This window comes from Anopheles aquasalis, chromosome 2 (genome assembly GCF_943734665.1).
Source record: "Anopheles aquasalis chromosome 2, idAnoAquaMG_Q_19, whole genome shotgun sequence".
NCBI lineage: Eukaryota > Metazoa > Arthropoda > Insecta > Diptera > Culicidae > Anopheles > Anopheles aquasalis.
Window position 1 is genome coordinate 80163147 of NC_064877.1, and position 22500 is coordinate 80185646.

Here is a 22500-nt window from a genome sequence, read left to right on the forward strand (position 1 = left end):
AAAATCGGGTCGCTCCTCCAGCAAGGCGTCCCGGGCGAAAGCCAATCAACAGGCTGCGGCTGCCGCAGCTGCAGCCGCAGTAGCAGCCCAACAGCAGCTCCAGCAAGCGCAGCAAGCGTTGCTGCAACACCAATCGATGATGGATTATGCCGACTTCTCGAGCAAATTCGATCAAAGCAAGCTTGCCGATCTGATGAAGTCGCCCGAGTACTCGCAGATGCTGCTGCAGCAAGCCCAGGCCCTCGGCAGTCTCGGCAGTGAAATTTCGATCGTGAAGAAATCGGGCAAGGGTGGTGGCAATGCGAACAATCGTGATTCGCAAAACAATAGCAGCAGTGGAGCAGGTGCAAACTACGGAGCAGGAAGTAACGCACACAGTGGTATGGGCGGTGGCCACCATCATTCACCTTCACCGTCGCACATCGGTGGCGGCAGTTCATCGTCATCCGGTGCGTCCTCGAAGAAGGACAATCAAGCGCAAGAGTTGATCGCAAAGCTGCGGACCGTCTTCTCGACCGACTCGTTCTTGCCACCGATGCCAACCTCGGCCGATGTCAATCTGCTGGTGGAGCAATCGCAAAAGTATCCCGTCATCAATCAGATTCTCAACTCGGGCAACCTGGAAGACATTCAGGTGCTGATGAAGGCACAATCGTTGTCGAACAATTCGCTCGATTTTGCCGCCTTCATTGGCCATACGGGTGGCAACTCTGGCGGTGGTACGAATGGAAACTCGATCGGAGGAGGAGCAGGCCATGGAGAACCATCGTCCTCGTCGTCAACGTCCGGTGGAAAGAGTGGTAAAGGGAACAACAGCAGCAACAGCAGTAACAATGCGATGAAAGATGATGGCGGTATGGCGGCTGCTGCAGCCGCAGCCGCGGCCATGAACCCGTACTTGGGTGTTTCCAATCTGTCGGCGTTATTCGAACCGATACAGCGATCCGGTGGCAAGGGCAGTAAAGCGGACAAAGCTGCCAAGGCGGCAGCTGCAGCTGCAGCGGCTGCTGCGGCCGCCGTTAGTAGCGCCTCGATGACGAATCCAACCGATATGCTCAACAGTCTCTTCACAACGGCCGTCGGTGGTGGTGCTGGTGGTCCCGGAGCGGCCGACATGAATGCGCTTCTGTATAGCCAGGCGGCGGCAGCAGCAGCTGCCGCTACCGGTGGTAAAGGAGGTCCCGATTTGAACCTTCTCTTCGGAGCGAGTGGAACGGCCGGACTAGGAGGTGCACTCGGTGGCAACCAATCGGCCGCTGGTTCTCCCGGTGGTTCTGGTGGTTCCGGTGGCAGTGGTGGTAAAGCAGCGGCTGCTGCAGCTGCTGCCGCGGCAGCCAGTCTGGACTATCTGTCCATGTTTCCCAATTTCTCCGCTGCCGCGGCGGCCGCCAAGCTACCCGACATGTCCGCCCTGTTCAACCAGGAAAAGTACGAAATCCCGGATCCGATGGCCAAGGCAACGCTCGAAGCGAACAACATGTATTTGGCTCCGTCGGCCTCGCTGCTCAAGCTGCACCAGGAGGCGTTCAATTCGATGCTGATGAAACCACCGAAGTCCTCGTCCAGTTCAACCACCTCTTCCTCGGGCAAGATCGATACACCGCCCCTGGTACCATCGTCTGGTGCTGGTGGTGCCGTTTCCTCCGGGTCGATTCTACCTTCCTCATCGCCTGGCGCTCGCTCCACTCCGACGAAATCGGCCAACCGGGAAAGCCCGTCCCTCGTAGATGGACGTGGCAGCGGAGGGGGTAACTCGAAGTACAACTTCTCCGCCGTAGATCTGGCCGTTTCGAGCGTCGTCCCACTCGCTGCCAGCTCACCGATCGGTGGTAGTGGTGGTGGAGGTGGTGGTGCAGCCGATCTGTCCCGTAAAGCACCGCAAACACCGCCCGTCGACATGTCCCGCTCGTCACCGGCCATTCCTGCCACCGCCAGTTCACCAGGTGCCGGTTCATCGTCCTCCTCGTCCGGAATACTGCCACCGTACAAGAAGCGGATGGAGTTCGCCTCGATTGCCGATCTGGTCGCTGCGCCTCCCGCCAAGATACCGAAAATGTCGACGGAAAATCTGGATCCGTAAAATGGGACAACTACTATGGGATTCGGTTTTTGGACCGGATTTTCTCCCGAGTAGAATTAGTATTTAAGGGCTCGATCGTAGGAACACACACCACCTCAACAGCATACAACAGCCAGATCCCTTCTTCTTCTAGTATTCTAGTGTAGTTTCAGAAGCGCTACAGCCGGCATCCAGCGATCGGTGAGAGGTTGGTCAATGATTGAAAGTATTGGAAAGGCCGGTGTATTGTATTGAAGGACGATAAGTGAGAACAAGCTCGAAAGGGTGGAACGAATACGCGGAATGATCTAGAGTGTAGAGCAACGGATGAATCTCAGTAGCAGTTGAATAGCACAGAGTTGTCTGCAGACCCGGTTTGGCAACTGCAAAAACACAAGACGAACAAAAAAACACCCATTTACAATTGAAAGTAGTATCTTAAGGCAGGTAAAATAAGCCAGGACACCGGAGAAGATGGGATAGAAATCAATCGATTAGATTAAACTCATATATCTCTCCCTGTCCCTCTTCATAGGGATCAAAATCGATCACAACAATCGTCCCGTGTGATGATTACCGGTGTATTCGATATCCCTCGAGGAGGAAAGGATGCTGAAGCTGCTATAGGCAGTCTCTAGCAAGCAAGTATTAGAGAATAAATACCTTAATTGCATTTTGCGTGTAAAACGAAACCAGCGATCGTACGAAGAAAATGATATCATATCACACAACAGCACCACTCCAGTGAGAATATCACATACGTAAGGATATCGGGTATGAATATCGCATCTCGACGAATTTAACACTTATCTCTAACGCTAGGGTGGAAACAGTCCGGCTGGCGGTTCCGGCTGAGGATATAGAATGGATGACCGCGAAGGTCGCTCGTCGGATGTATCGCCGAATATGTAAGTTCTTATTTTCAATCATAAAAGTACTTTACAAAGTGATTTCAAATATTTGCCGATATTTGTTATTTTTGTTTTCAACTCTGTCCATTCAGTTCAATCTACTGGCCCATTTTAATAGACATAGATTTCGTACTTGGCGGATGAATGTTCCACACCACGGTACCCGACGTAGCAGGTTTTATGTGATTTGTGTGCCTTGCCCAACAGATTCATACCCTTGTAGACCGCACGACAGATGTACAGATCTTCTCCGCCTGCCGTGTGTCCTGCTCGCAATGCGTTGGGTGGTATATTATCATAGGTGGTCGGCACGAAATGACCCTTAGTATCGACTAGCACCTCGTAATTCGAGACATAATGAGATTGACCGTGCCAAGCTACATAGCATACACCAGCGACATCGACAACGGCTCCCGGGATCAAATTGTCCTTGTACCACGCGCGGCCAATAACCTGGACACGCGAGCCATCAAATCTACCGGCAGGGATGGCATTGGGCGGTACATGGTTTCCGTAAGTTTTGACCCATTTGGCTGGAGGTTTGGGTGTAGTAACGGGTGGCGGTGTACTGCGTGTAGGAACGGGTGTTGGCGGTTTTTTGGTCGTCGCAGGAGATTGGGCAGAAGGTTTGTCGATAACCCAAGTATCACCAACACCATCGTTCGTTCCTATGAAGATGACCTTCATCGGGGAAATCTTGTCTACTCCATAGGTCATGATCGGTTCCTTGGAACCCCACTTACCAACCGTAACCGCCTAGAAGGAAAAAGAGTTTGTGAGTCTTATGAACGTCTTGTACTATCTGTGTTATTTGCTGTAAAGAAGCTGAATCTCACATGATTATTCCAATGGATCCAGAAGGTACGGTATTCCTTCGCACTCAGAATGGCTGGCGTGGGTTTTTCTAGGACCTCACCTGCACCAACAGCTCGAACTTGAGATTTCGTGTTGTTTGCACCTCCGATTATAATCTCCAGCACCGGTTTAGTGTGCGCACTGTCGGCAGATAATACTACGTCCACATCGCTAGCAGCACGCACCTTGAAGCTACACTCGCCATCTTCTCCCGCTTCAAACCGGTAGCCAGGATCGTATTCCGTTTCCAGCTCTAGATAAAAGCACAGTAGCGTGTTGTTCATAATTGAACATTCTCCCGACTCTCAACCACTTAAGTATTCAAAGTGACTCAATACTTACTGATGTTTCCGAAAACGGTATGCTGGAGAAAGCCTTGGTGTAATAAAAGACCAAGAATGAACTGTATTGCAGCGGAACCCATCTTTCCAGTTGCCATTTGCGGTGTACGCAGTAGGTTTTTTATAGTACTACTGCTGCGATTACATTTGCACAACTGGTTGGCAGCGGGAGGGAAGAACATGTTTGTCAATCTGTCGCCTGCGTGATCGATCACAATTGCTACTGCAGTCATGAAGACGGATACTAGGATACTAGGATTTTAAACATATATAATAAGAGTGAACTGTATATTTCCAATGCACTAATATCACGTATCTACTTATGCATTACTCTAGAGTGAAAACAGCCAAACGGTGATTTCAGATTACTTGCAGATAAGTTTTATTTTTGTTTCCAACTCATTTCGTTCAGATCTACAGACTTGTTTTAATAGACATAGATTTCATATTTGTAGAACTTGAGTTCTAAGCCGTTGTGCCCAACGAAGCACCGTTCTTGTGATTTATGGGCCTTGCCCACCAGCTTCATGCCTTTGCGGTCCACTCGACAGATATAGAGAATTTCTCCCTTAGCCGTCTTTCCTGCCGGCAGGGCGTTGGCTGGTATATTTCCTAGGGTGGTCGGCACGAACTTGCCCTTGGTGTCAACCAGCACTTCGTAACTCGTGACATAGTGGGATTCACCGTGCCAAGCCACGTAGCAAACGCCGGCGATTTGTACAACGGCTCCCGGGATCAAGTTATCCTTGTACCACGCGCGGCCAATAAACTGTACGCGATTGTTATCAATTTTACCAGCAGGGATGGCATTGGACGGTACATGGTTCCCGTAAGTTTTGACCCATTTGGCTGGAGGTTTGGGTGTAGTAACGGGTGGCGGTGTACGGCGGGTAGAAGCAGTCGTCGTAGGAGTTTGGGTAGTGGTAGGAGACTGCGTAGTCGAGCTTTCGATAATCCACGAACCACGGATATCACCGTCTGTCTCTATACCGACGACCTTTACTGGGGAAATCTTTTCCACTTCGTAGGTCATAATCGGTTCCTTCGAGCCCTCCTTACCAACCGTAACAGTCTGAGAGGGAAGAAAGTATGTCTTAAAAATATTTTCTTCGGACTTAAATAGTTACTGTAAAGAAACTGGAGCTCACCTGATCATTCCAATGTATCCAGAAGCCACGGAATTCATTCGCATTCAGAATGGCTGGCGTGGGTTTTTCAACGAGCTTATCGGCACCAATAGATCGAACATGTGATTTCGTGTTATTGGCTCCTCCGATTAGAATCTCCAGTATCGGCGTAGTTTGCGTAAGTTACACTCGCCATCTTCCCCCGCTACAAAACGGTAACCAAGCTTATGTTCCGTTTCCAGCACTGCACAAAAAACAGAGAACAGAAATTAATAGCTTCTTTAGAGCGCCAACCAGAGCGGACCGATGCTTACCTATGTTTCCGAAAGCGAAATGCTGGAAAAAGCCTTGGTGTAGTAAAAAGCAAAGAACGAATTTTATAGCAGTAGAAACCATCTTTCCTGTTGCCTTTGCAGTGTTAGCAGTAGGTTTTTTATAGTACTACCTCTGTGATATACATTTGTACAACTGTTTGCCTTGTGGGAGGAAAGAAAATATTTGCCAATCTGTCGCCAGCGTGATCGACCATGATCACTGCGATCATGCAATCGGATACGAGGTGAGCAACGCATGGATCACTACTGTATTGTAATAGAAACTAGCGAGGGCAGTGGCAGTTTTGAATGGTTCTTTTATTAATTGTATCTGACAATCAATGTCCTATGCACAAAGCTCTACCGAAAAAAAACACCAAAAACCGACAGAACCGACATCATCATATGCTTCGCATTCGACGATTGTTGCAAATCCTAAGTCCTATAATAACCGCAGTGTAATATGTCGCTTTGTTCCTTTTGCACTATCCTACACACGTACAATTATTTACAAAAAATACATTTCGAGCTGTTGCAACGCACGAACGGGCGGGAAGGAGGAGGTTGTTGGAACATGAGAAACGGTGGAAAGTTTCTTTTTTTGAGGGAGGTGGGGCAATACTACCACTAGCGACAACTGTTTCGCTCCACTAAATACTAAAAAGTGTCCCCATTCCTGCCCGAAGAAGCCCGAAACGAGGTACACACAGTGTGATACAAAAGTTTGGTATTGTCGTCGTTGTTTGAGGGGGTTGTTTGATCACGAAAGGAATCGCACCCTTCCGCTCACCATCTCCAGCATGTCAGCATACTTCTCAAGGCCAATTGTGCACGTATGATTTCGAAAAGGAACTTCTGCATGACGAGCTAAAATATGGTGGTGCTGCTGCTATTTGGCTATGACGCTCTCAAGAGAGTTCGGGATATGATGATGGAACTAGATAGCACGGGATAGTTTACGCTTACTAATAATTAACGCCTTTGCTAGTGCTTCTACCGAATCCTGCTTCCTACGATAATCACTTCACTAGAACGAGCCTAAACCTTACCGCCCCCAAAGCTAAAGGTTCAAGATACACGCCCGCCAAACACGGCTCTTGATGTGCACTACATACACTACTCTAAATCACAGCTTCAAAAAACAAACGTAAACCAATGAAGAGCAAATAGCGTACAGTTCCCTCTCACTCTATGGCGTAGGAGGATGCTAATGTGGAAACGATCATGTGCGTTGCTGGTTGATGGCACGGTGAGGTTACTGAGGAGACGCGCGCTTCCCATTGTGTGCGCCCTGCTCGATCGTCCTAGTATCCACTGGCACCAAGGCTGGAACGTATCTGCTCAAATGACAGCCAGAACGTTAGCGACCACGGTGCCATACGAATCCAAACCGGTAGGAAGCCTTTGTAGAGCGCGAAGAATCCCTCTTTACCGATCGTTTGCTGTAAGCAATCGATGGAACCCTTGTACAGCAGCCCTCTGTGTATGCGATAGAAAGATTCGTTAATACAATATTTTACAATCGATTGGAGCATTCAAATCTGCTTACTTTCCACTCGCATCCGTCGGTTGGTTCATGACGCGTGTCTTCACCACATCTGCGGGCGTGCCCATGGTAGCCGCAACCAGGCCGGCACAGATCGAAGACATGATGTGAACCACGTGACAGTCCGGTAGGCCAGTTTTGTGCATGATAAAGTGCTTCACCGTATCGTAGGTGGTCAAATCGCCCAGATTAACAAGGGCAGCACGCTGCACGTTCGGTACGCTGCCCTTCCACAACCCGAAGATGCCACCACGTGCGATGATCTCACGGAAAGCATGCGCAGCACTGTGCACCCGTGGCTCCAGGCCCTGCAACCGTCTTCTACCCTCCATCTGAACGTGTACCTTCACCAGATCGGCTGGTGAAGCGAGCCACTGCGCTAGCGAGCCGGCCCCAACACCGGCCAGTGCCGATTGCCAGAGCGCAAAGTGATCCTTTCCGTTGCGTAGCTTCTTCCGGATAGCATCATACGTCACGATGCGGACACCACTAGAAAGGAAACAAGTGACGGTAAAAATGAAGGAGATTTTGCGAATCCGTAATCCCCTTAAACACTGTACCTGTACACCAAATGCCGATAGAGGGCTGGTGTAATGCCTTGCCATAGCTTCAGGGCGCCCTCCTCACGGATGATACCATTTGCCGTTGCTAGCATTCCTCGGTATTTGATCTGGAAATTAGAAACACATTCAAACGAATCAATTTGCATCATCGGCAATAGGCGGGGATAGCATAAGCAAGTAGCCAGTGCCGGCGTATTGATTGCCGCTGATTGGCAGTGCTAACAGCTCGGGGTGAAAATTGGCCGGATCAATAGGCCCCAATTCACCGACAGGCACGGCAAAGGATGTGTTATCTGTCCGTCAGCGGCAACTGACAGGTTGAATGCCGAAAAATTATAATCGAAAACCCTTCAGCGGGCTGCTTTTCTCCTAATACACAGCCTCTGTTCTACCGCGTTCCATGATTAGACTATCAGCCACGGCGAAAGTGTGCGCCTGAATGCAAATCTCCTTCAAGCGCATTGTTCTGGGAACCGCCTCTCGCGAATACTCTGAATAACCATCAGCAATGCCGCGTTACGATTAGATAGTACGACAATCAGCGCTTCTTGTCGCCCAGGGAGGGGATGGCTTACCTTCTTGATAGCGCCTCCAGCAGCGTTCGTTGCCATCGTTGAAGCCGCTTCACCCTGTATCTGAAGGCGCGTCTTCGTTAGGTCCAGCGGGTAGGTGACCGTTTCGGCGATACTGGCCGCAAACACCGAGACCAGATAGGTACACCAGAAGGAATCAGCATAATGGTACTTGACCGGCCGCATTTCCGTCCGGCCTGTGGCCGCCGTTTGCTGCATCGTGCTCGTGCTGCTGCTGTCGTCGCTTGTCGTGCCGGCTGCCGGTGACCCAGACTCTACGGTGGAAAGAATACACGCCGGTTAATTAAACGAAATCCGAAATCTAAAGAGCACGGTACCGAACTGCGGTCACTAGTATATTGCGATGTTACAAGAGCACGCGAATTTGAATGGTGAAGCGTGAGGCGACGATGGAACCTTCGCAAACTCCTCGTGCGTCGCACGAATCGTGGCTGATACCGAGCGGAGTATGGATGGCGAGTGCCGGTTTCAGCTGTGAGTGGCTGCGCTTCGCCTACATTCGTGGAGCTCGCGAAGTGCTTAGCGCGGACAGTACAGTTGGCGTAGGTGAGTCAATGTGTGGCCAAAACAGAATATTCCTTTTTTTTGCTTTCCTATCAGTGAATACTACTATTCTGAACCTAAACTAAACATTTCTATTTCAGGAAGACGTTATTTTATCACGAAAAATGAGTGAATTGTGGATTTTTTTTGGAAGAAAGGAGCCGGCAATTGTTCCACAGTGGCTGTCTAGACGCGGTATCGCGGTACTGATAACAGCAGCTTCGATTGGATCGCTTTAAAATAGACGCAATTTGCGTGCTTTAGCACAACACTACCAGCTTGCCACCTGAAGGTTGATAATATGTCTGAACCGACAGAAGCTGATAAGGGAAGCACGCAGAGCAGAGCGGTCAAACCGAGAGTGTCGGAAGTGACAATCGTAGTTGAGGATTCGATTAGCTAATCGTACCAAAAGTAAGACGACTCAAGCTGATGACTATTGCGCCATCACTAAACAAAGTAGTAACGCAGACACTGTACCAACATCGCGCCACTATCACACGTGGTTAACGATGGTTCGCGCGCCTCACCAACGATCATCAGTTGCTTTGATCAGCTGAAAACGTTTCATTCACACTCGTTACACCTCCTCGGTGTAGGCGCCGCTTTGCCGGTGACCTTCTCGATTGTGACCCCACGATGACGTGAGTTTGGAAAAATGGCCAGCAACGGCCAACAACAACAAAAAAAAAAGTAATGTGCAAATCGTGCGGCTTCGATGAGGCGTCATTTCTTGCGCTCACTGTGCCGTTGTCAGGGTCACCACCGGTAGCAACATGCGGTACGCGGAGTCGTTCGTGCCGATTTTTTTTTTTGGTTCCGGACGATTCGCGAAGCGGATTCAAAACCGTGGCCGAAAATAAACAATACCGGCAGCGTCAGGCTTGGCTCGACACGGTCACACCGACGACCACATACACACCCCTCTATCGGTCATAAATAATGAGGACGGTAGCATGTGTTTTCTTCGCGGATGGTCGCGCCCTCAACGCGCACAAATCTACCCAACGGAGCGAGGCTGCTGTGCCAAGACGAGCCTACTTTTGCAGCGAGATACGTAAATGATGTAGGCGACTGAATGACTCGAGTGGCAGACATTGTCTACTTTGTTCGCTCCCAACCGAGCCCAACGGCAAGACAGTGTGTTCTTTGTCGCACGGTCAAGGAGACCATCGCCGGAGGGGACTTTCGTCTTGTTCCGTACATCTCTTGGTGCGCTGAATTGGATTATTGTGTTCCGGGAGTACCACCGCCGAGACATGGGCCACCCTGTTTGAAGGCGGAACAAGAACTTTTGTTTGGATTTTAATTTTAGAAACACCAATATTCAAGGGGACATGAACGAAGCGGTACTGCAAGCGGTTGTATAAGAGGCAAGTGCATCCGTCGGTTAGCGAGCGTGTCGAGTGAACACGTGCTGCACCAAGGTATGCGCAGGCCAAAAAGTGCATGCGACGAGCTAACTAAGCGCGCAAAAGGCTAAATAGAACCGCTGCTGCTTCGTCGCGAGGTAGGCTGTGCCCGGAAGGGATCCAATTTTGCGAATTAAACATTAGCGTACCAGTAGCGCATTGACACTAAATGAATTCTGTTCTCGAAGATTATTTATGTGGTCTTGCGGTGGTTTAACAAAAGGTTATCTATCTCTTTAACTACTATTGAGATAGACCGGTGACCGGCGAACGTCTTGTTGGCTCTGGTTTTGGTTTGTGTTGCCAAAGTAAGAATTTTCCCATCAACCGCAGAGCTCTACGTCGCATGTGACCGGCTATTTTCACACCATTCGCTTAGCTGCATGGCAAGCCGTTTTCCAGTGAGTCATAAGCGAATCTGATGAAATATTCAAACGACTTTCTCGGAAGGCACCCACGGCACGGTTTCCGCATTGCCAACACGATTAACCCTTGGCACAACTCTCATTGAGAAAAGTGTTCTCCTCCTTGTGATCGATCATCTTTATAAATATTCCAGTAAGAAAATGTAAAAATATGCCAAGGTCATGCACAAGAGGACGATCCTTAGCCGCAATTATCACTTACTATTCTCGATCCCGTTGGATGCTACCATTATGCTGCACTGAACACGCAATTTAAATTATCATTTGCCTTTGTCTTCACTACAGCTCGTGGCTTCACAAAATCCCACTAAAGCACTGCTTCCCAACCAAGAACAGCCTACTTCAGATGCAAAGCGCAGACCACAAAGTCAAACCATCGAGGCAACTACACGTGCGGCGAGGCTAGAAGCGCAACGCCTGCTCTGATGCTGCTGCATCGAACTACTTTCGCAAGGGTACTGTCTTTGGGAAGACGAATCTGTACGACAAAAAGCATCGCATCCGTGCCGCTCACAGAGCCTCCGCCCGGTCGACAGAGATCCGTCTGTTCGAGGCGGATGTGACTCGTCGCCGAATCGTCAAAGTATCGGCAAAAAGGAAGCGGTTTAAAAATAGCGAACCCATCTCCACGACCACCACCGGTCGGCTAAAGGAAACAGATGCCGAGAACGGATCGTGTATGGGCCGGTAGACCGGAAACGGTAGCCACGAAAGTCCCGATGTGGGAGCGCATGAATATATTCCTTCCGAATATACCGGTTGATTTCATGTAAATGCATGGTAGCTGGTGCTGTTTTTGTGTGGAATTGATAAGCAATACTTACGATTCGTATATGTTCGTGGCGAAAGGCTATGACTGGCACAAATTCAAATATGCAGAAGGGCCCGTTGGCGTTCGTACAATCCGTGTTCGACGTCGTGTGCGATTGAATTGGTATAGTTCGTCGCCGGGGAGAAATTACGTTGTTGCCGTACACCCCAATGGCCAATGAAAATCGATAACGGAACGGATGGGTTTAACGTGCTTTATGCTCGCACTCGCAACGAAGCCTTTGGAATCGTGGTTGCGAAGGGCACTTCCGGTCGCGTGTTCCGTTGCTAACGCGTTTGTCACCCAGGTTAGCTGGTGCTCCTTGGTGTTGCCGGTAATTCAGGCCGCCAAGAGGATCGCATAACGGGAAGTGGATAGGCGCGAAAGTAGCGCACGGCAAAGAACGTGGACCTCGCCGTACGGGGCTACCTCAACGTACTTCTCGTTCTCGAGGGTTTCCTTCGAGCACCAACATCACACGCGGGACTTTACCATTTTCGCGACAAAGCCGTGGATGATTGGAAATCCTAGTTGGCGCCAGTAGCAGTTGCTGTTGGCGTCGGTAGTAGGCGTCGATGTGAAAGGGCACCCTGCTTACGCATGATGCCAACGACGAGGCCGTTACATAACCCACCTGGAGGAGGGGGTACTGAGTTGCTGTGGTTACACTCGACGATGCAACAACCGAGGCCTCCTACTACAACGAGGTCAGCAACCTGGCGCTACTAACGGGCACGAACGGGGGTTGGAGGAGATATTGCGAAATGGTAAAAGAATAACCGGTGCTGACCAGGTCTCTCTCTCTCTCTCTCTGGGTGCACGTTATCAACAAAAACTGGAACGATCGTTATCACAGGTACAATTTTTGGTAATTAGACTCAAGCTATGCTCCTAATAATTGCTCACATAATTGCACACAAAAACCGCCAACACAGAACAGAAAAATAACACAAAAACACAACGACAACACGAGCAATACGACGGGAACCAGGAGGACACACCGGACACCGTCGAAGACCGCCGCGTCCTCTAGCAGTTTGGTAACAAAAAGCTTTTCCTCAGATTTATGATCAGCACGTCGCTGCTGGCCATCGCACCGCCCCGTGTTTGACCGACTTTCGACGCGACACAAAAACTAAGACCACCGCAATAGGGGCCAAAGATCACAATCGAGGCTCGTCGCGCAAGAGGCAAATTATTGAATCATGCACGCACGCACTCACGATGTTGTTGTTGATTTTGATCGAACTGACAGATGCATAATTAGAGGCTGCCCGTTTATGCGCCCAGCTAACGTGCACTAGCAGCCTTTAAACGATGATTTTCCGATGTTTTTCCAAAGTTTTCACATGATTTATGTTAGAAATTGCGTCCTTAACATGTAGAATGCTTCCCACAATTGATAAAACGAACGGAAGATCGACAAATTTGGAAAAACAGAAGGCAGATCCTGAACAGTGCTGCCAGAGCTCGCGGGAAAAAATATTTTTTGAATTATTTTTTTAATTCGTTATTTCTATAAGTTCTACCAGAAATTCAAGGTAGAATGGCCGATGCGAGAGTTAAACAACATAAAAAATAACTTATCGGACCTTACAACAGGAAGGACCAAATGATGAAAGAGATTCGTCGGACAAAAGAAACTACTTTTAGTGGTCTGTTTCGGTTTATTTAAAAAATCTCCTCCGAATATGGCACTCTAAAGTTTCTCTCGCTCTCTAATCTACTTCTGGAAAAACAGACAAAATTATGCAGGCAGTTTGAATTGCTTTCCAGGTCCGCTACCTTCTCCCACCCACGGCGATGCGCAGCTAGAAGGAAACACGGGTAGCTATGGTCTGGCCACTAGCCTCAGTAGTCTAGTACTACATCGTTACAATTATTGGTACACTTGCAGCTTCGGCCCGAGGGTGCTCGCGGATTGATGAGACAGATCCTGTCCTCCGGACAGTGGCCATTGTCGATGACGCACGCGCTGTGGAACAGTGGACACTTGTCGGTGACCGCCGTCATTCCGTACATCCTGTGGTTTGCAAATAGCGGCAAGTGGATACTCTTCTGGCGCACACCGTATATGTTAATGCTTTCGATCTTTTTACTGTAAAGCAAAAGACGAATACCCATTATTACAACACAATCGAGTGCACTAACCACAGGAAACTTACGTGCTCCAATCGGTCCAGTAGAACAGATCATCAGTAACGGCCAGTCCGAACGGATAAGACAGGTTGCTGGCAATGGTGCGAAGCTGCTTGCTGTACGTGTCGATACACTCGATCTTCTTGGTTCCAGCATCGGCAAAGCACAGTTCTCCGCTTGCCATCGAGACCTGGATGCTGTTCGGAAGCTCTACCTGTGGACTACCGACCAACAGCTGCCGCTCTGTACCGTCCAGGTTGGACCATTCAATTTTGGGCCCCTCGCGATTCCAGTCCGACCAGAACAATTTATTCTGATGTGGATCCACCGCAATGCCACGTGGGTTGACGAGATGCTTTGAAACCAGCACCGACCGCAGATCCGGGTTTTCCAAGCTAGCGACCTCAATCGTATCCTTCTCCGAGTCAGTCCAGTAGAGACGCCTCGAAATCCAATCCACAGCAACACCTTCGGGCGATTTGATGTCCTTCGTGATGAACGGTTTCTTGTCGGAGCCATCATACTTGGCCGTTAGGATCTGCTTTGCATCGTTATCGCTCCAGTAGATTCTACCCTCGGCGCAATCACGATCCAAACCGATCGACATGGATCCCACTGTCACCGGGATACCCAGACCACCATTGAGCGGAACGCGAATGTTCACTACTCCTTGGCTTACCAGCAGGAACCCATCGTCCAACCGATGGGCCGTGTTACAAACGGTTCCATTACCAATGAACCCATCCTTACAGATACACCGGTATCCGTTGCCCGTCGATTCACAGTATGCATTCGGATCGCAGAGACTGGGAATGTTGATACAGTTCCGCTCGGGAGTACAAACGAATCCATCTCCAAAGTATCCCGGATTGCAAGCACACTCGTACGTGTTGGATTGTCTGGAAAGAGATGAATCATTTTCCAACACCAGCCTACTTAGCACCAGAAGAAAAACTTACCTATAGCTTGGTGCGCACGTGGCATGCAGACCACAGTTGTTGCGCACGTTACACGGTGGCGGAATGGACTTACACTGCGAAACACCATCACCGATGAATCCTTGTGGGCAGTGACAGTACGGGATCTTCTGGATCTCGTCAAGAACGCAGACAGCATTTTCGGCACAGTACGCCCCTCCGCATGATCCAGCACGAACGCAGAAATCGGACAGATCCCGCTCGTAACCATCCTGGCACACGCAGACACCATCATTACACACCGAGTTCATACCACAGTCATCGTCCACTCCGCACTCCGGTGCCAGCTGGCAGGAACGGCCATCCCCTTCATAGCCCTTGTTGCACACGCAGATCGATGTCTTGAGGTTCAGAATGTAATTACAGGACGCATGAATGTCGCAGATGTCCTGATCGTCCAAACACGATACCTCCTTCTCCACGCACGTGTACCCATTGCCATCGTATCCGGGATTGCAGATGCACTCGTACCGGTACAAATTTTCGCGCCACTCGCAGTTCGCGTGCGGGCTGCAATTGTTCTCCACATCACAGGACGGCAGATCGGCCGAGAGCGATCCATCGGGGAACGATTCCGGATCGACCAGGCGACAGATTTGATTGAACGCGTACTCGATCAGCTGATACCCGGTAGGGCAGGTACAGCCCATGTTGAAGCAGAACGGTGCAATCTCATCTGTGGAGTATCAGTGGCGTCATAATTGATGATCATCTAGGTACAGCACGGCGACGCGTTACTTACACTCATCAGCATACTGCTCCTTGACACAAGCTTCCCCATTCCAGACACTATCGCGATCACAGACAAACTGGCAGTAGGACACTCCATCCCCTTCATAACCCGAACGGCATTCACATTGACCTTCCACACAGTCCGCAAACTCCGCACAGCGCTAGCGAGGAAAGGAGGAAGATGATACAGACAGATACAGTTTCTAATTCGCTAAGAGGTCCAGTGCCACTTACATCGCACTGCTTAGCGCGTTCATCCCCTCGCCCCGCTTCCCTTTCGTACTCATTGTAGATTGGCGTGGCAACAGTATACGGAGAAGACGTTGGCTGGCCGATCTTGTCACACTGATACCCATTGCCTTCGAAGCCCGGATTACAGCGGCAACTGTAGCCACCCGGTTCGTTGTAGCATATTGCATTCTCATCGCAGATATTAATACCCGAGCATTCATCGATGTCCACACAGTTGACGCGATCCGTGTTTCCGTACGGTACGTAGGTGAATCCGTTCTTGCAGTTACACTACGATCGAGAAGAAGCATGAAGAACGTGTTAATGTGCTGGCAGAAATCGTTGCGCGCCATCGCCTTACATCATAAGTATCGTCGGCATTCGGGATGCAAATCGTGTTATCCCCACAGTTGGCCTCATCGCACGGATTAAACTGATCGCCGATGATCATCTTGCTCAGCATGCCCATCCGGACGGCCTTCTCGCGTGGTTCGTAGCCTAGGTTGACGCGAGTAATCTTGAGTGTTGCCTCTTCCTTGCCCGCATGGTCATCATCAGTGCCTCGGCACTGCTCGTACGCGACGTCCTGGTAGAGCGTAGCCGTGATATCGCGCGATTGCGAGGCCACGTGATACTTGTGCGTACTGACCGTCTGCAGTCGTCCATTGCCGGCACGGCGGAACTTGATCGTGTAATCCTCGTGCTGTAGCTTCTCCAGCGCCGGAACGGATGGCAGATTTCCGGTGAGCTCCACATCGAGTGCCAGCTGATCCCAAACGTTCAATCCACTGTAGCGCTGAGTGATGTGCAGTGTTTCGCCCGTCTCGAACCGTAGCGTACTGGTTTGGTTCAACTTGCCACCGGTTAGCTGATAACCGTTGATCGTTTCACCGACTGGTTTCGCGAACAGCCAAGCGATTGTTGCACCGAGAGTTTGAGCCAGCTGCAGATCCGTACCGATCTGTTCCTCCAGTGGGCTAATGGCCGTGTACGTGCGCCCATCGGCCATCACAATGTACGATTGGAGCTGAGTGTCAATGCTTTCGCCATTAACATTTCCCAACAGTTTTCCAGACACTCGCAGCGGAATATCGCTCTTTACGCAGCTGGTAAAGGGTGGTAATAATCGGAGAGAATTAGAGGCGGTGATAGTATGGCGATCATGTCGCCTTTACTCACCTGAATCCATTGCCATAGAATCCAGGGCGACATTTGCAGCAGTAGCCCCAATTATTGTCCACGCAGGTAGCGGCCGAGTGGCACTTGAAACGACCACCATCGGCACAGCTTCTCGGTTCGCTCGACTGCTGGTGGATCGCTACGTCCGGTAGTTCGACATTCGCTTCCGCCGACAGTGGCCCAACACGGAACAACCAAACACCCGGTTCGTTAATGTTGGAAGAGTCAGCCAAATGACGCACCTGCCAGTTGAATGGATTAAGAATTTTCAGACCTATTCATCAGATCTCGAACTCAACACCACAAAAAATTAGAATAAAGCCTTACATTGTCGGTACCCGATCCGGGCAGATTGTAGATCCGATCGTCCTCTCCGGTGAATCCAGCCTGCGCACGCACATCCGGCAACCCACTGTCACCGGTTTCACCCTGGATCCAGTTAATGCCATGCTCCGGATAGAGGAACTGCACGAACGTATCCGCATCTCCCTGGATGATGGCCACTTGGAACGAGTTCTGCACCTGGTTCTTCATGTTGTAGTGTCCCACATGTTCCCACGTTGTGACAAACACTTGGCGTGCCTCAAAATCAACGTGATTACTGAAGCTCTGATGCACCAGCAGTGTCGTCTGGTCCAGCAGCGCGGGATCACGCGACTTAAAGTACACGATCGTGGCCGTATCGTTCGGCAGCGTGGTGTCCACGTTCGCATAGAACGGTGCGATCGATGGGTTGCCGAGCGGGAACGGAAGATTCAGATACCCGGACAGCTCCCCTCCGAACGACAGTATACCGTTGGTGTTGATCTGTTGGAGTGGGATTCAGAACGAACGCAAACAGCAAAACATAAAGCCAAATGATCAACGATCCGTGCAGCCCACCAACCAGTAGAGGGTTACTGGATGTACAAAGGGAATCCATTCAATCGGTCAACGAAGGATGAGTCCGTAATCTCTGGGAAGGGGCTTATCATCGTGCCACACTTGGCTTACTTGGCATGAGAGCGCAACTCTATCTGCGTGCCCTCGGCACCGATGGTTCGAAGAAGACACTTTCAACTGCTTGTCGTTTGCGGAGCAGAAACTCGTTATTTTTACCAAACACATTTGCTAACCTTTTCCATTTGCTGATAAGAGAATGCTGTAGTTCGTTCACTAGCCGTTCGCTGTGGTGCTAATTCGCTTTAGTTGGTTTGGTGTAAAACCTTTTAAAACTCTTATGTACTTAGACAATTTGCCGTTTAGTCTTGATTTTTGCTATTTCAAGTTCTGTGTAAAAATCTTCTTAATGATTGACGTTTGATTTTTAATACTTTATTTTCATCTTCTTCATCAGTATTGAAGAGGATTTTCAAATGTGCTAAATGGTGATCTGAAAAGTGCTAAATTTAAGAACAATTCAGGATCACCATCATCGGTAATCTGTTTGTTGAACAAGGACTCTCCATGGTTTCTTTTGCCTTAACCTACGGCTGTAAAGTTACTAGTGATTTCGCACCGCGACTGAGGTCCGGATTGATAACCCACCGAGAAGAACCTGAGTCCGTTTCGTGTCTCTTCATCGCTAGGTACTGCTTGGCACATACAAAAAAGTTACTTACATAAACGCGATCGTATCTCTCGTTGTAAAAGAAGATCGGCAATTCCAGGTCGATGTATCCAAACGCCTCATCGCCACGTGGCAGCACCTCACTTGGTTCGTCCGCGTAACTGTACAGCTGCCGGGCGTCAATGGCGAGTGCCAGTGGCAACAGCGCTACTGCGATCACAAACAGGATTCGTCGTATCGAGGACATTTTGCGTTCATAACCACGCACTTAAGTAACTTAAAGCCTTCGGTCCCGGCAGTCACCGCAGCTCTCTTTTCAACACTTGATCACCTTGTCACTGTGGCCAATATGTGGCGCTCTAATGCAAACGATTCGATCTTCACCCTAGCCCCGAGCGCTTATCAGGCGGCTTCTCTTGGCTCCGGGCTGCTAAGGATTACCAGCAACCATCCAGCCTGCCAACGATCGATCCCGAGAGAGCTTCTAGCTGCGCGACCGATGCCCTATCGCAATCGGTTCAACGCTATCAGCACACACTCACACCACAGACAGACAGACACTGGCCTTTCAAACACTGATTCCCATTCATAATCGCCTTTGCACTCCCGTTTTGTTCCACCTCAAGATGGCCACCGGCGGCTCATCTTGGTTCAATCACAAGAATAAACGGTGCCAGCCGATGGTTACTTTGCTCCTGAAACCCAACACTACAACAGCGAGATGCCGATTTCACGTCCGTTCCAAGCGAGATCCCGGGCAAGACTACTGCTAATGCTGATGATGCTGCTGCTTCTGCCGCCCTGTTCGAGATCGATCGGATGCAGCATAGACAAGATCGGGATGGGTCGCGCGGTTGCGTCGCGGTTTCGTAGTACCACGGCACGGACTTGGGCGAGGGGTGCTTGGGATTTCCGTCTTCAAAAGCGTTGGCAAGACAGGAGCGCAGTGCTTCTTTGAGAATCCAAACTTGCTGCCAAAGCGTTTAGAAACCGACATTTACGTAACTGAACTGTAGAGACCGCATGTTTTCAGCGACAAATTCCGAATATTCATTCCCAAATATCAATTAGAGCCAATTGTAACAATCACCCTTCGCGAGGTTCAGGGCGCGTATGTGGAAACGCACATTCGAACCTCGGGGATCAATTTCTTGATTGACTCGCAGACTAGCGACTAGCGCGACGCAGAAAGCATCACTGCATTGAGAGCTACGCACCATCTGTGCTTCTGTGTGTGGCAATTAGAACTAATAAATATAACTGCGTGTAAACTTCAATTAATATCAGTTTTATTAATGGTGGATCGTCGTCGACGTTTGAGAACACGGCCACGGCCTGGCCCTAGCGGCCACCCGTTACGCACGCTGGTGACGAAAATGTTTATGATGCTTATGGATTATGAAACAGAGTCCGTGCGCCGCGTGCACATCAATTGAGAGCCCGTTGTGGGATCCGAAACGGAGGATCGCCAGCAAAATTATGACTCTCTGTGTCACGGGTAAATGAATGTTAATTCACATCAAACAGCTACCCATATGATACACACTCTTCTGGAGGCCCATTTGCCAACCCCAGGAACTCGATGTGGTCTTGCAATCTTCAACATCGGCGTGTAAGTGCCGCGCTCATCATCAAAGAATGGCCAGAGGACGAGCTACGCACTCGTAGCAGCAACACCAGCGCCTGATCCGCTTTGGGATCATGCTTTTTCCCTCCGGTAAATCTGGGGTCTCCCCCGGCACCGCCTATTGCGCCCCCGGGGAAAGCAACGTGCGAAGGGTGCTTCGATGTTCGACGTGACGTGTCATGGCACCGAGTGAGGCGGAAGATCGATGTTTCTAATTTTGTGTGAGGCAATTTCGGTAGGATAGGAATAATTAAAAACATGTGTCAGCTTGGTGACTCCATATTTTTCATTCCTCCCCTTGCCACCGTCCTTCTTGCCATCGTCACCGTCATGGTAGCGCACGTGTTACGCTCGATGCACCGCGCAGTGTCATGTGCATGAGTGGTGCAGTTTTATGCTGCCGTTCAATGCCGTTCTGAGGGATGCTAAGCCAGCGGACGCATGCACTAGATGCAGCCGGGCTTATTTATGGGCGTTGAGAACCGCCTTTAACGTCTGACTGAAGTGCAAAAGCCGCCGTACCGCCGTCTGATGATGAGACGAAATGATATATGGTTTGTGGTGGAATATAAAACGAAATTATATCATCATGTGTAGCGAATGGACGAACCACTTAAGCCGCTGGAAGATACGCAGGCCGGCCAGCATTCGAACAATGTTTGCAGTCAATGAAATAGTCGCTCGTTGCAACTGTCCTTGAGGATTTATGGTGCACTTTTCCGGTACCACTCCCGGACTATACAAAGCCGGGTGTATCAATGACATCATTGTTCATCGTAGTATTAAGGGTTTTTTTTTCATGTGAACGCATCCTTTGGAGGTAACCTTGTCGTCTGTTATTGTAAAAATGTAAAATGAGCGACGTTTTAGATAAAAAAGGAATCGATTATCATTGAATCACTCAATAAATGAAAGCACCCAATGAAGAATCTCTTGTAAAGCCTATTTTTTGGCATTTTTGGGGGGGCCAATCGCAACTCAATGCTTGATGATCTTCCGTTGGATAATGAGTTGAATAATTTCTCGTAGCATCTAGATGTAAAAAATAAAGTTTGAACGATTTCCTGGTGAGTGATGTGCTGTTCAGTTCGGTTCAATAGTTTTAATGCTTACGAATGGCCCGTAACGTATTTTTGGGAAAACCCGTTACAGATTCAAAATATCAAAATGATCTATCGTTGTGTAGCAACCTTCTATCGTTTTCGTGTCAGCCGTTTTCCAAAACAATACAAATTCACCACGAGAGCCAGCAGAATTTAATTCTCGGCGCCAAGGCAAAAATGTGTTAATTCGTTCGTAAAAGTTAATATCAGTGGAATGTAATACGTTTGTTCAAGAAAGAATGTCGAAACGGGCCGGTCATTTTCAGTTAAAACTCCCGACGAACGCCAAGAAAGCCAAGCTTGATATAGAAATCACACCGAGCCAGCAGAGCCGACCGTCCACGAGCAAAACTATCGCCAACAACCGACCAACCAATCGTAAGTGAAGCTGCTTTCCATTCCCAACTCTGTCCCCGAATAATGCCTTTCACTGTCCACTGTGTAGCGCCCGTCGATAATGCCTCCCAAATCGATGCTCTGTGGGACGACGATGAGGACGACGAGTTCATTGTGCTGGCATCACAGGCCGTCGAGGAGCTGGAATTGTTTCAACAGAGCCAGATCAGCGGAACCCAGACGGCCGATATAACGTTCGGCAAGTTCAGTCGCCAGGTAAAATCAAGCACGCAAACCGTCGAGTTGTCGCAGCATGCGACGACGGGTGTCTCCAAGCCGCCACCGCTGGCAACGGATAAGCTCACGGCGGAGCTGTTTGCCGATGGCGACGACGATATATTCACGGAAAAGTTCGACGACAACTACCAGGACATCGGCAATCAAATCGACAACTACTTCAACAATGAGTTTGACGAAGAGTTCAACTTGGACGAGTTCCGGCAGGAAGGCCAAAAACCGGCGGTCAGTGGACGGATTGAGCCAACTGTTCCGCCATCACCGGCTCCATCGGTTTCGTCGGAGTTTAAAACCCCAGCGATACCTCCGAAGGTAAACGGCCATTCGATGTCAAATGGAGCCAACGTATCGAAACCGAAGGCACCAACGACGGAGCAGAACAACGCCATGCTCGAGCGGGTACGGGCTGAGCAGGAGGCAAAAGAAAAGGCGGCCAAAAAGCAGGAGCACGCCAAAGACATTCAGCTCAAGTTTCTCACGAAACGGCTCGAACAGATGGAGCGTAAGGCTGAAACACTGCAGAAAGATTACAATGAGGCCCTGGAGAAGGCACAAATCCGGGACGGGGAAGTGTCGATGCTTCGCTACGAGCTAAAGACGGTCAAGGGCACGAACGAGCAGCTGCGAATAGAGAAGATTCGCGAGAAGGAAACGATCAAGAAGGAATGGGTGGAAAAGCTGAAGGATCTAGAGAAAGTGGTCACGGCCCAGAAGGTCGACCTGGACTTTAAGGAACTGGAAATGGCGAATCTTCGCTCGAAGCATCTCAAAAGTTCATCACGTACCGTAGCACCTCAGCAGGAGCATGTGACGGAGGACAGTTTTATCCT

At 49.7% G+C, this 22500-nt stretch overlaps 5 protein-coding genes and 1 pseudogene across 7 annotated transcripts in view; 2 read left to right on the top strand and 4 right to left on the bottom strand.

Annotated features, from left to right (window-relative positions):
* The window catches only part of LOC126570284 (MPN domain-containing protein CG4751), a 5833-nt gene extending 3380 nt beyond the window's left edge, over window positions 1–2453 (top strand). Inside the window, exon 6 of the mRNA XM_050227924.1 lies at window positions 1–2453. This exon is cut by the window's left edge and continues 1759 nt beyond it. Within this exon, the coding sequence (XP_050083881.1) occupies window positions 1–2080 (2080 nt within the window). The 3' untranslated portion in view covers window positions 2081–2453.
* A 511-nt stretch (window positions 2454–2964) lies between these two features.
* On the bottom strand, window positions 2965–4251 carry LOC126568979 (uncharacterized). Its single transcript, XM_050225716.1, has 3 exons — window positions 4168–4251; window positions 3807–4078; window positions 2965–3726 (listed from the first exon to the last, which is right to left on the bottom strand). Exons 1-3 carry the CDS (start codon window positions 4247–4249, stop codon window positions 3082–3084), a joined length of 999 nt encoding a protein of 332 aa, XP_050081673.1. The 5' UTR covers window positions 4250–4251; the 3' UTR covers window positions 2965–3081.
* A 273-nt stretch (window positions 4252–4524) lies between these two features.
* On the bottom strand, window positions 4525–5730 carry LOC126569761 (uncharacterized; annotated as a pseudogene).
* Window positions 5731–5904: 174 nt separating this feature from the next.
* LOC126569760 (mitochondrial uncoupling protein 4-like) lies at window positions 5905–12727 on the bottom strand. Of its 3 annotated transcripts, none has more exons than XM_050227083.1 (5): window positions 11514–12727; window positions 8292–8563; window positions 7714–7823; window positions 7157–7642; window positions 5905–7086 (listed from the first exon to the last, which is right to left on the bottom strand). In XM_050227083.1, the coding sequence occupies exons 2-5, from the start codon at window positions 8505–8507 to the stop codon at window positions 6912–6914; spliced, it is 987 nt and encodes a 328-aa protein (XP_050083040.1). In that variant the 5' UTR covers window positions 8508–8563; window positions 11514–12727; the 3' UTR covers window positions 5905–6911. The 3 variants fall into 3 exon arrangements, with proteins under 3 accessions (XP_050083040.1, XP_050083039.1, XP_050083041.1); XM_050227082.1 differs by lacking the exon at window positions 11514–12727 and adding an exon at window positions 10892–11199; XM_050227084.1 differs by lacking the exon at window positions 11514–12727 and adding an exon at window positions 8627–8828.
* A 417-nt stretch (window positions 12728–13144) lies between these two features.
* Window positions 13145–19347, bottom strand: LOC126569956 (nidogen). The gene is made up of 9 exons (XM_050227381.1): window positions 18360–19347; window positions 17086–17565; window positions 16759–17000; window positions 15941–16685; window positions 15583–15870; window positions 15359–15509; window positions 14599–15292; window positions 13666–14538; window positions 13145–13598 (listed from the first exon to the last, which is right to left on the bottom strand). The coding sequence occupies exons 1-9, from the start codon at window positions 18552–18554 to the stop codon at window positions 13352–13354; spliced, it is 3915 nt and encodes a 1304-aa protein (XP_050083338.1). The 5' UTR covers window positions 18555–19347; the 3' UTR covers window positions 13145–13351.
* Window positions 19348–21189: 1842 nt separating this feature from the next.
* Window positions 21190–22500, top strand: part of LOC126572960 (ATR-interacting protein mus304) — a 3071-nt gene continuing 1760 nt past the window's right edge. Inside the window, exons 1-2 of the mRNA XM_050232701.1 lie at window positions 21190–21415; window positions 21483–22500. The exon at window positions 21483–22500 is cut by the window's right edge and continues 583 nt beyond it. Coding sequence (XP_050088658.1) covers window positions 21277–21415; window positions 21483–22500 — 1157 coding nt within the window. The 5' untranslated portion in view covers window positions 21190–21276. The remainder of the gene's footprint in view (window positions 21416–21482) is intronic.

Coding starts and splice junctions, on each gene's coding strand:
- LOC126568979 (XM_050225716.1), bottom strand. CDS start 4,249: ATGGGTTCCGCTGCAATACAGTTCATTCTTGGTCTTTTATTACACCAA. Junction 4,079..4,167: donor TACCGTTTTCGGAAACATCA/GTAAGTATTGAG, acceptor GCTTTTATCTAG/AGCTGGAAACGGAATACGAT. Junction 3,727..3,806: donor GGATCCATTGGAATAATCAT/GTGAGATTCAGC, acceptor TTTTCCTTCTAG/GCGGTTACGGTTGGTAAGTG.
- LOC126569956 (XM_050227381.1), bottom strand. CDS start 18,554: ATGTCCTCGATACGACGAATCCTGTTTGTGATCGCAGTAGCGCTGTTG. Junction 15,871..15,940: donor ATGCCGACGATACTTATGAT/GTAAGGCGATGG, acceptor TCTCGATCGTAG/TGTAACTGCAAGAACGGATT. Junction 15,293..15,358: donor GGAGCAGTATGCTGATGAGT/GTAAGTAACGCG, acceptor GATACTCCACAG/ATGAGATTGCACCGTTCTGC.
- LOC126569760 (XM_050227082.1), bottom strand. CDS start 10,919: ATGGTAGCATCCAACGGGATCGAGAATA. Junction 7,643..7,713: donor TATCGGCATTTGGTGTACAG/GTACAGTGTTTA, acceptor TTTCCTTTCTAG/TGGTGTCCGCATCGTGACGT. Junction 7,087..7,156: donor CCGACGGATGCGAGTGGAAA/GTAAGCAGATTT, acceptor TCGCATACACAG/AGGGCTGCTGTACAAGGGTT.